The following is a 13109-nucleotide window of genomic DNA, read 5'->3' on the forward strand; positions in this document are numbered from 1 at the left end:
GGAGTATAGCTATGGTCAAATCAACAATGAAAATCACTGGACAAAGTCTTCATATCGAGCGGAACATTTCACTGGTGACAAAGACAAGACTCTTACTTAGTTTGGTCTTTTCTGTGGTAACATACGGATGCGAAACCTGAACGATAAAGAAACAAGACAGAAAAAGAATCGATGCCTTCGAAATGTGGTGCTGGAGAAGGAAATTATCAATACCATGGATGGCAAGAAGAACAAATAAATCAATTTTGGAACAAATGAAGCCAGATAGGTCACTCGAAGCAAGGATCACCAAGCTGCACCTATTTTGGACACATCATACAAAGACAGCAATCACTGGAGAAAGACATCATGGTTGGAAGAATAGAAGGAACAAGGAGAAGAGGAAAACCAGCAACCCAATGACTTTATACTATCAAGAAAACAATGGAGAAGTTTGTGGTGTACCTGTTTAGGCTTGCAAAAGATACCCTAAAGCTCATTCATTCATCAAGTCACCATGGCTCAAGATTGCGCCAAAGGATGTTAAAAAAAAAAAACCCACAAAAACACTATAACAAAAAAAAAATTGAGTATGTTAAAAACCAACAGCATAGTACTTCTTCCCATGTCCACACTTCCAACATCAGGGGTATGCCATGTCACCCCACCAATTAGATAATTGGCTAGCCCAAATGAAAGATTTTAGTCAAATTAAAGTTCCCATACACATTAATGTTGGCTGATCCTTCCAATGTACTGCACTCTGTGGCACTGTATCCTAGGAGAGGTGTTTTGATTTCAGTATAGAATACCAAATCTTTATAGATTTATTTTTTTATGCTAATAGAGATACTAAACAATTAACATACCATAAATCTAAAAAGAGCCACGATCACATATTCTACAGGGGCTGTCCTTAATTCCTTTCTGTAGCAGAGTGCATATTTATTCTACTAGCGCTAGTAATTTATGTATAAAATTGCAATTTTAGGCTCTTAAAGTTATGGCTCTTGAATGAAAGAGGAAAAATGGAAGAGCAAGACAGAAAAAATGCTTGAGTGAAGGGATTAAAGTTTTAAATCTCATCCACAACAAATATACACATCTTCATAATTTATCTTATCTGCACCTTGAGTGCCTGTGCTGCTTCTTCAGTTTAAGTAGTTTACATATGAGTTGGTTTATCTGACCTGTGTCACCCAAACCACACATTGGGTATCAGTGGAGACATTAATAGCAGGAGGAGATGCAAGGTCTGGGATACTCTTGTCCTAAGATGACCTTACTGAGCATTGGCACAATACATGACACGCTTACAATGTTGCTCTTGTCTTTGTAAACTAAACTAATTACCCATATTAACACTTGAATTCCGCTCATCTGTTTTAAACGAAAATTAAATTTTTTTAAAAATTAATCTGCTGCGCAACTCATAACTTATGCAAATGTTAGCAGACGGACCGCATTGGATTTTGGGGCGTGTCTGCGTTCCGATGTGTCCACTGTTCAAATGGAAGAACACATTAAGGAACCCAGACGGACCCAATAATAATCAATAAGCTCTGCTGCCGTTTGCATCAGTTATACAACAGCTACATACTGTAAGGGAGGGACAGGACTGTAGTCATGACCTGAATAACTGCAATATCTATGTCCAGTCCTTCCCCTACAGAAAACTGTACTCTTCTCTCCAGCATACCTGTATATCCAGATTCAGCTTCCTCTGGGCACTTCCCAGGCGACACCGGTCCCTTTTTCAGGCGACCCCCAGCAATGGAGACACAGTCCGAGTTAACTTTAACACTTTCTTTACTGAGTACTTCACACGTTACATCCACAGTTGGTACATCGTGACATTTACTGGTCTCCTCATCTTTCCTCATCAAAAAGAGCCAGCAAAGCGAACATCTAAAATTTATGGCCGCCACACATTTAATTTTTGGGGGCCAAGATACTTATGTCTGCATGTATTCCTTGAAAAAAAAAATAACTTTTCTATGACACCAGAGTAAAGAGATACTATATAATGGATGCATATTGTACGACTATGACCTTTACTTATTGAGAAAAGAATCAGTGACTCCTTGCAGAAAAAAAACAAGGTTTGAGGGATGTAGGGTTGTGAACACATACCCTATATGATGACAACTCATGTATAAAAAAGAAAACACACACACCCATAAAACATTGACTTTTAAGGTTAAAACAAAAGCCATACTTCTCTGACCATCCACCCTCCCTCATCTCTATATATTGACCACTTGGATAAAATCTGCAAGGAACCTACAAAATAAATTAGTTAAGTATTATTAATTACTATTACAATGCCCAGGACAATGATTTATTAATCTCGCAGAAACTAATCAGTCTGGAGATGCGCCAAATGTATTACAGCGGCTCATAAACAATAAGAACATTTTGATCATTTATAGCAGACAATCTACCACATTTCTTTTCCAAAAGGTCTCATCTACAAGAGACAAACGAGTAGCCTACTATTCTCATCAACCCTCCGACATGCCACATTACAACTATTCTTTTATTTTCTAAGAAGGTTTCAAAGACTTGAAAATTAATATTTCTGGATATAGAAATATATATATTTAATAATAGTAAATAATAATCATCTAGGCCCCTTCCCAACCATTTAAAAATGTTTATTAAAAAGGTTATAAGAAAAAAATAAAGGCCATGTATCCTGAAGATATGGCGCATTGATGAAACCAGATAGAGGAAGGGCTATTTTTGTTTATCTGTTCACGGCCAAATGGTATTCTTACCCACCCCCATTCTATGAAAGATCATTCCTCAAGACTCTCCGTAGACCGTCAGCCTCAGCTATAGGCGTATCAGCTCTTTTACACTAGAGGAAAGGATCATTCCTCTGGCTACAACCCAGGTTACCATAATACACTGTACAGCTAAACCAAGTATCTAGACAAAAGTAATTATGTTATTACATATTTCTTTAACCCATCATATTGAAGGTCAAGGAAATATCCGTAGCTCAACGTGTTATTTCCTTAAATGGCTATTGCACATGAACAATTATTAATCAAAACTGATTCACTGACTGCCGCCATCTTTGGACAGGAGGAGCGCATGCGCAGTTTTAATGTGACCGCCGATATCTGTCTGCACAAAGATGGCGGCAGTCTGATTAAGGCTACTTTCAGACTTGCGTTACCAGGCGCAGCGCTCGGCCGCTGCTAAGCTCCTCCTATGGTCGCATGACGCTGCATGCGATCAGCGTACCCTATATTTAGCGCTGAGTATGCTGGCCGTGCGCTGGTATATTTTTGCCGGCGCATGCGCCCTTTTTGCGCTGCGCCGACGTGCTCCAACGCCAAATATAGGGTACGTTGATCGCATGCAGCATCCTGCGACCATAGGGGGAGAAGACCAGAGGGGGTGTGGCTGGGGCGGAGCTTAGCAGCGGCCGAGTGCTGCGCCTGGTAATGCAAGTCTGAAAATAGCCTTACTGCGCCTGCGCGAATTCCACACAGTCGCAGTGAATCATCCGGCTGATCCCGGCGACAGATGCGCGACGTGTCTACAGGCAGAGGAATCCGGTCACATTAAAGGGGTTTTCCCACAAACGAAAGTTCATTTTAAAAATTGTCTGTGTCTGACCTGTACGGAGCATACCACATCTCCTGTGCAGGAGAGAAAGCAAAAGACAATACTGACATTACAGCAGGGGATCACAGAGGATTCATTTTGTGAGGTAAAATACTTCATTGACTGTTTTTAAACAATATTTTACCTCAAAAATGTATCCTCTGCGATCTCCTGCTTTAATGTCAGTATTGTCTTTTGCTTCCTCCCCTGCCCAGGAGCTGTGGTATGCTCCGTACACGGTCAGACACAGACAATTTTTAAAATGAACTTTCGTTCGTGGGAAAACCCCTTTAAAAAGCAAATAACACCAACATCAAAAAATACCAAGAATATACCATCAAAGAAAAGGACGGCTATCCAAGTTACCACAGAAACATGACAAGGGGGATAGCACATGGGGTAGAGAGGTCAAAGAAAGGAGCACAGGTGGGAGAAGTCAGCACATGGGGAAAGAGAGTGGATACATGAGTGAGCACATGGGTGGGAGAGATTCTCAACACTGCAAAGCCTGCCCTCATCATGACATTACCGCCCTTCTGATGCGATAGCATCGGGCCTCCATATAGTATATATAATAAATATCTAATATATCTATTTCATAGGCACATCTTCTTGACCACAACAGGTGTTGCCCATAGCAACCAATCACTAAGCATCTTTAATTTCACCAGAGCTGTTTAAAAGATGAAACCTGAGCTGTGATTGGTTGCTATGAGCAACAGTTTTCCCGCTCCACAACACCTTAGCAGACACTGACCGGGTAGAAGAAATCTAGCATCCCAGGGAACATAAGCTCCCAGCCATTGTCTGCCCCCCAGAAAGGAGCAGAGAGCACATGACAGAAATGAATCACCTCCTCCTCTATTACTGCCAGGCTCTATTGCTACCAGCGTAGAAAATCGCTTCATCGTCCGCACACAGCCGTACACAGAGCCACGCTGCCAGGTTACATAACAGCACATCTCCAGGAACTTGCTTCTCAGCACCACCCGGCTTGGGACTATGGAATGGAGGATGTGTGATGGGTATATGGGCATGGGACTATGGGATGGAGGATATGTATGATGGGTACATGGGCACAGTACTATGGGATGGAGGATATGTATGATGGGTATATGGGCACGGGACTATGGGATAGAGCAGCCCTGGGCAAACTGCGACCCGCGGGCCACATCCAACCTCCTGAGTGTTCCTGTGTGGCCTCCTGACACTCACAGCCAGAGGGCTGGAGTCCTCACCTTTGTATGTGAGAGTTAGGCTGAGTTCACACGTGGCGTTTTTTTCGCGTTTCCGCGGCGGTTTTAACCGCGCGATTTTGCCGCGAAAAATAAGCATCCCATGCATTCCTAAGGGATTCCGCAATGCTGTGCTAATGCTGCGGTTTTTACCGCGGCGGAATCGCTTTGCGGTAAAAAACGCAGCATGCTCATTAATTTGCGGAATCGCGGCGATCCCGCACCCATAGGAATGCATTGTTCCGCTTACTTCCCGCATGTGGCATGTGCACACCATGCGGAAAGTAAGCAGAACAATTGCGGATGGTACCCACGGTCCGGAGGAGAGGAGACTGTCCTCCGGGCTTTGGGTACCATATCCCTGTAAAAAATAGAATTTAAAATAAAAAATATTGTTATTCTTACCTTCCGGCGTCCCGCGCAGCATTCCCGCCTCTCTCCACGCTCCCGGTCCCAGTAAGCCTTTGCGAAAATGCCCGCGATGGCGTCCGTTCTCGCGGGATCGCGAAGTCTCGCGGTCATTCGCGGGACGTCATCGCGAATTACCGCGAGACATCGCGATCCCGCGAGAACTGACGTCATCGCGGGCATTTTCGCAAAGGATTACTGGGAACGGCTGCGCGGGGCGTCGGAAGGTGAGAATAACACTATTTATTATTTTTTTTTACATTCTATCTTTTACTACTGATGCCGCATAGGCGGCCTCAGTAGTAAAAAGTTGGTCACACTCGTCAAACACTATGTTTGACGAGTGTGACCAACCTGTCAATCAGTTCTCCAAGCGATGCTACAGATCGCTTGGAAAACGCTAGCATTTTGCAAGCTAAATACGCTTGCAAAATGCTAGTTTTTCCGCGGGAAAATCGCGGGAATTTAAAATGCGATTTTCCCGCGAGAGTTCCGGTACGTGTGCACTTAGCCTTAACCCTTACCTCCCTCTTCGCTCCCAGCTTGTACTGTTGCATGTCCTGTGCAGGACAGGCAAGTAGTGCTCCCCCTGTGATCTGTGGCTTATCACATCTACTCCATGGACTGCAGTAAGGATTCCCACCCCCTGCCTGCACCCCCTGCCCCATATGTGATGTGGATCTATGCATGTGGAGTAGAGGTGGGAGAAAACTTTTTTCCAATGTTCCCAATTTATTGCTTGATCAACTTCTATTACGTGTTACGATAAGCTTTATTGCAACAAGTATTGTCAGGCTATGTTCACACAACTGTAATATTTGTCCAAGTGCTGGCTATGAAAAAAAAGAAACCCGACCTCAGACAGAGCACTAGGAGCAATGTTATGGAATTGAGCTATTTAGATTACAGCTTGAAAATGTCTGTGTGAGAAATGTCACAGCACCCATCGGTCTCTTCTGTATTTCAGGTCAGACTCGCCTGTTGAAGTCTATGGGTGTGCAAAAAAATAAAAAATTGGATCCCATATGAATCATTTGTATAGCATCCGATTTTTACAAATACATTTCCATTACTAACACAGGACACTGTATTTCTTCTTTAAAATTTTGTTCACTTCTGGTGTCTAAAAATGGATGCCATACGGATGACAATACAGATGGAAAGTCGTCTTTTTCTGGTTGAAAATAACGACTTTTTTTATACGCTCATGTAAACTTCATCACATAAGCAACTGCTTTTTATAAAGAGACAAAATTAATATTAGGCAGAATAAAGGGTGATCCGAAACCAAAGGTGACATTCATACTAAACCTAATTCAATAATCTAATCACTTTTCTAATATATTTCAGTTAAAACATTTCTACCTTTCCCTCTCTACTCTAACTTCCTGTCTGCTTGTGTTTGTTTGTTTTTTTAACTTCCAATGACATTTTGTTTGAGAATCCCAGTGCATTTTGGGGTACTCACACAGGACATCATCAGGGGGCAGAGGATGCAGTCACTGCTACAGCTGCTTTCCCCACCATTAAAAGAAGCGTCATCTGTTTCAGAGACTGGACTGGTCCCTCCCAGGTCATCTCTTCTCTTTGGAGCAAGCAAGGGAGCGCACTGTCACTGTGCATTATAAGGAATATAGCACAGAAAACTCATACTGAGTATGATTCAGAATTTATGTACAACGCATTATCAGGTGAGGAGGACTAGCCGAGACGCCAAAACAGACATCACTGATGGCGCCTAATTTCAGAGAGGGGCAGAGGCTGTGGCAGTGACCGCAGCTTCTACCCCCTGATGACTGCTCATTCGAGTATCCCAGCATGCACTGGTGAATCTCAAAGAAAATGTCATAGGACGTTTAAAAAAAAAAAAAAAAAGTCAGGAAGTCAGAATGTAGAGGGTATGTTAGGGAATTTTTCATTGAAGTGCCGTATTTTTCGCTTTATAAGACGCACCTGATTATAAGACGCACCCACAAATTTGGTGAAGAAAAAGAGAAAAAAAAATTTTTTATGTTAAATAGAGGTGTGTATTATAATGCCAGTGTCCATCTTTCAAATCATATACCATATATGTCCCTCATTCTAGTATCTATATATCTATATAACCCACATCCTGGCACATTGCGCCCTTGTGCTGGAACATAGCCCCCCATCCCATCCTAGATATGGCCCCCCCGGTCACTATATTCCCCCCTGCTGGCACTCACATGGCTCCCCTCTCTCTATATGCCCCCCTGCTGGCACTCACATGGCCCCCCTCTCTCTATATGCCCCCCTGCTGGCACGCACATGGCCCCCCTCTCTCTATATGCCTCCCTGCTGGTATGCACACGGCCCCCCCTGTCCCTATATTCCCCCCTGCTGGCATTCACGTGGCCCCCCCTGTCCCTATATTCCCTCCTGCTGGCACACATTGTCCCACTGTCCCAATATTCCCACCTGCTGGCACACATTGTCCCCCCGTCCCTATATTCCCACCTGCTGGCACACATTGTCCCCCCCGTCCATATATTCCCCCCTGCTGGCACACATTGTCCCCCGTCCCTATATTCCCCCCTGCTGGCACACATTGTCCCCCCCGTCCATATATTCCCCCCTGCTGGCACACATTGTCCCCCCCCGTCCCTATATTCCCACCTGCTGGCACACATTGTCCCCCCGTCCCTATATTCCCACCTGCTGGCACACATTGTCTCCCCCCCGTCCATATATTCCCCCCTGCTGGCACACATTGTCCCCCGTCCCTATATTCCCCCCTGCTGGCACACATTGTCCCCCCCATCCATATATTCCCCCCTGCTGGCACACATTGTCCCCCCCCGTCCCTATATTCCCCCCTGCTGGCACACATTGTCCCCCCCGTCCATATATTCCCCCCCGGTGGCACACATTGTCCCTCCCGTTCCTATATTCCCCCCTGATGGCACATTGTCCCCCCTGTCCCTATATTCCCCCCTGCTGGCACTCATTATTCCCCCCTGCTGGCACACATGGCCCCTCGTTCATATATTCCCCCCTGCTGGCACACATTGTCCCCCCCGTTCCTATATTCCCCCCTGATGGCACACATTGTCCCCCATCCATATATTCCCCCTGCTGGCACACATTGTCCCCCCTGTCCCTATATTCCCCCCTGCTGGCACACATGGCCACCGTCCCTATATTTCCCCCCTGCTGGCAAGCACATAATAAAATAACAAACAGTTAAATCACCTTCCAATGATGGCTCCTGCTCCCAGCTCCCCCCCGTGGCTCTTCCTGTGCCTGTGCTGACATCCTCCTCCTGCGAGGGCACGCGGCAGCAGCTGCTCATTCAGGCAACTCATTGTAGCTACAGGACCTTCCATGATGTGACCAATAAGACCTGCAGTCACGTGACTCGCAGTGCACACTGGGAGTCACGTGACCGCAGGTCCTATTAATCACATCATGGAAGGTCCTGAAGCTACCATGAACTGCCTGAATGAGCAGCTGCTGCCGCGCGCCCTGCAGGAGGAGGATGTCAGCACAGACACAGGAAAGCCACGGGGGGAGATGGGAGCAGGAGCCATCATCTGAAGGTGACTATAGTAACAGGGGGAGAGTGCAGGCTCATGTAATATGCGCTGCTCCCCTGTCCACCAACTCGGCGCGGCTTCAGCACCGAGGTGATGGACAGCGGGTGCAGTGAATATCACATGAGTCTAATGAGCGGGAGCACAGGACCTCCCGCTGTCTCTGTACCCCGCAGCCAGCCCACCCCAGCCCCCTGACACCACGGCATAGCCGCCCTCACTTTCCCCCAAAATTTGGGGGAACAAAAGTGCATCTTACAATACGAAAAATACGGTATATTAGAAAACAAGATTAGATTATTACACTGAAAAGAGATACATTTAATATGATATTCACCTTTGGTTTCGGACCGCCTCTTTAAGTTCAGTCGATTGGCTCGGCCATCCACAGCAGTGCCAGTTTCTCATGTGGCACCTTGGGAAAAGGAATTTCCCACCCCTGGGATAGAGGATGTGTGATGGTACATGGGCAGTGGACTATGGGATAGAAGATGTGTGATTGGTATATGGGCACTGGACTATGGGATAGAGAATGCGTGATGGGTTTATGGGCACGGGACTATGTGATGTAGGATATGTATTATAGGTATATGGGCACTGGACTATGGGATAGAGGATGTGTGATGGGTATATGGGCACGGGACTATGGGATGGAGGATATGTATTTATTTATTTATTTTACTCACTTATATAGCGCCATTCATTCCACAACGCTTTACATACATTATTGTATGATGGGTATATGGGCATTGGATTATGCAATAGAGGATGTATGATGGGTATATGGGCACGGGACTATGGGATGGAGGATATGTATGATGGGTATATGGGCATGGAGGATATTCATTATAATTTGTTATAACTAACTACAGTTAGTTACTATGCCCGGACAACGCCGAGCTCTTCAGCTAGTTTATAAGATAAGGTTCACTTAGAGCCTTGGTATATGTTGGTCATTCATCTTGAAGACCATTACTTAAACATCCATAGAACATAATGAAACACAAATATTCTAATGGATTCCACTAGGATTTCCACCCTGTGCAATTAAAAAAAACCTGCCAATGACTATCTGTTAATATGACTGTGCAGAAATTTAAAACGTATCGATTGTTTTATATTTTAATGTCCCCAAACAAATGTTCCAGAGAAGATCAAGCTTTATACACTTCCAGCTACTCAGCCTCCCTCTGTATTCCCTGCCTATGCCACATTCATCTGGTCATTGGTACTGTGGCATCATGTTTATGATGTTAAGATCCCTTTAAGGGGGTTATCTACTACTGCAAAGTCCCTTTTCAATGTCCTTAACGTTGTTAGTAAGATAAATTAAAAAATTAAAAAAAAAATAAGGAATGCTTAACTCTTGGCGCTATTCCTATGCCCCAAGCACGATGTCACTCGGCGATACTGTAAGTGACTGTTTTATGTGAGCGCTGCAGCCTATCAGCAGCCACTGAGGGGCAGCAGCCTTCACATTTCTGCCAAAGCCCTGTTCTTTAGGGACGGGACAGTAAGTGATTCCCTATCCTGTAGATAGGTGAGAACTTGTTCTTTTGGGAATAACCCTTTATTATAAGCAACAATATTCTCATTCATTGACTTTAAATGTGATTCAATTCTGCAGCAATGAAGAAGCATAAACTACTTTAGGAATGTTTAGAACTTGTCATTTACACAGCGTTTAAGCATTTACATAAAACCTTGTCCTGAATAACTTAGAAATCTCTCGTAGGCCATATACATAGATAAATAAAAAGGAATTTTGCAGAACACAATAATACGTTGGGTGTTATTTTCTTCGGTAAACATTATTACTAGTTTTCCACCTTTAGCAAATGACAGAATAAATACCTTGTTCTCTTCTTTCATCACCTGTTCTATCAGCTCACATTTCACTGGTGGCTTTGAGTACTGTCCAGAGAGTAGACCGTGACCGAATTTAGCCCTACCGGTGAAAAGGAGGAAAACGGTATGAGCCATGCAGGATTCTGTACAGTACAAGCAAAGTGAGAGTTTGTGCCTTGGTCCAGAAATACCGTGGCTTAGATAATGCTGAACCAAGGACTAGCATCCACAATCGCTGATAACATCACTCTGCACACCAAAATTAAAAAACATACAATACAAGACCATAGAAAAAAAATGTACGGTACTTTTATTTTTGTTTCAAATAGTCATGCAGCAGATATACGGTAAGTTTTGACTTTCTAATTCACATTAGACTACGTTGATATAATTGGATTTAAATCCAATGTGTATTTTCTGAAGCAGAAATTAGAGATTGACCCTCTGCTTCTGATCTGCAGTTTGCAAGGTCATCCAGAGAGGCCTATCAAATTTTTATACTTTCCAGAGATGTTCCATTCACATACTTGGGATGTAGATTTTTCACAGTCTTTGGGACGAAAATACTGTTGTGCTAATATATCCCTAAATAGACAGTCAATTTACAGTAGTCAGAGGCCTTGGCTGGAAAACATATTTATTTTTTTGTAAGGGTAGGGTCACACAACCGTTTTCTCTCCATCTGAGAAAAACGGTACAATTACGTTGATCAGACTCTCAGCGTGCGATCAGTTTTTCTTGTATATGAAGAGAAAAGAAGAAAAAAAAGTATCTCCCACCTTCAATTAAAAATTGGACTGTACTTGCATATCACATGATTGCAGTCCGATGTTTTTAACGCAACCATAAATTTGCATTGTTGACTTTGATCCGTCACACGGATCAAAAAAAAAAAAATCGGACTAGTCTCAGTATTTTTTCCTCATACCACTTGGTCTGAGAAAAAAAACTGGACACGTGCACAGCCACATAGAATATCCTGTGTACGAGTGTTACCCTATGAAAACCACAGATAGCATGCAAGCCCTAACAAAGTATCAAGACAACATCAAAATTTCACTAGACAACCGACCATTTGAAATCCCTATATGAACCAGTACAGAGACAGCATGTTAGACCGGCTCTCTCTTTTGGTGCACAACACATCCACCTCCCTCAAAATGTCAGATCCCAGTGATTCTGACATTGTTTTCTCATGATATATTTTACTTCATGACCGTGATAAAATTTCGTTGATATGACTTGCGTTTATTTTTGAAAAAAACTGAAATTTGTAGAAAATTTCGCAATTTTCCAACTTTGAATTTTCATGCCCTTAAATCACACAGATATGACACACAAAATACTTAAAAATTATCATTTCCCACATGTTTACTTTACATCAGCACAATTTTGGAACCAAATTTTTTTTTTGTTAGGAAGTTATAAGGGTTAAAAGTTAAACAGCCATTTCTAATTTTTACAACACCATTTTTTTTTTTTTAGGGACCACATCACACTTGAAGTCACTTTGAGGGGTCTATATGATAGAAAATACCCAAAAGTGACACCATTCTAAAAACTGCACCCCTCAAGGTGCTCAAAACAACATTCAAGAAGTTTATTAACCCTTCAGGTGCTTCAGAGGAATTTTTGGAATGTTTTAAAAGAAAAAAAAGGAACATTTAACTTTTTTTCATAAAAAAATTACTTCAGATCCAAATTTTTCTATTTTCTCAAGGTAACAGGAGAAATTGGACCCCAAATATTATTGTGCAATTTCTCCTAAGTACGTCGATACCCCATATGTTGGGAGAGCTCAAAATGGAAGGCGCGCCGTTTGATTTTTTACAACGCAAAATTGGCTGGAATTGAGATCGGACACCATGTCGTGTTGGGAGATCCCCTGATGTTCGTAAACAGTGTTAACACCCCACAAGTGACCCCATTTTAGAAACTAGACCCCCCAAGGAACTTATCTAGATATGTGGTTAGCACTTTGAACCCCAAGGGCTTCACAGAAGTTTATAACATAGAGCCGTAAAATTAAAAAATCCACAAAAATAATCTTTCCACCCCCAATTTTTATTTTCCCAAGGGTAACATGAACCCAAAAGTTATTGTGCAATTTGTCCTGAGTACGCTCATACCCCATACGTGGAGGTAAACCACTGTTTGGGCGCATGGCAGTGCTCAGAAGGGAAGGAGCGCCGTTTGACTTTTCCAACGCACAATTGGCTGGAATTGAGATTGGACGTCATTTCGCATTTGGAGAGCCCCTGATGTGCCTAAACAATGGAAACCCCCCACAAGTGACCCCATTTTGGAAACTAGACCCCCCAGGAAACTTATCTAGATGTGAGCACTTTGAATCCCCAAGTGCTTCACAGAAGTTTATAACGTAGAGCCGTAAAAATAAAAAAACAGGATTTTGGTTGCTTATCATAAAATCTGTTTCTCAGAGCCTTCATTGAGGGACACAGGA

The 13109-nt window shown here is 43.3% G+C and overlaps 1 protein-coding gene and 1 long non-coding RNA gene across 2 annotated transcripts in view; one reads left to right on the top strand and one right to left on the bottom strand.

The window, feature by feature from the left end:
* Nucleotides 1-13109, bottom strand: part of USP13 (ubiquitin specific peptidase 13) — a 212011-nt gene that overhangs the window by 66154 nt on the left and 132748 nt on the right. The window contains exon 10 of the mRNA XM_073578782.1: nt 10652-10745. Within this exon, the coding sequence (XP_073434883.1) occupies nt 10652-10745 (94 nt within the window). The remainder of the gene's footprint in view (nt 1-10651; nt 10746-13109) is intronic.
* LOC141092541 (uncharacterized) overlaps nt 1-13109 on the top strand; it is an 81929-nt gene that overhangs the window by 51665 nt on the left and 17155 nt on the right. The gene's annotated exons all lie outside the window — the stretch shown is intronic.

Source organism: Dendrobates tinctorius, unplaced genomic scaffold, assembly GCF_039654945.1.
Source record: "Dendrobates tinctorius isolate UK_male_01 unplaced genomic scaffold, ASM3965494v1 ptg000060l, whole genome shotgun sequence".
NCBI classification, from domain to species: Eukaryota; Metazoa; Chordata; class Amphibia; order Anura; family Dendrobatidae; genus Dendrobates; species Dendrobates tinctorius.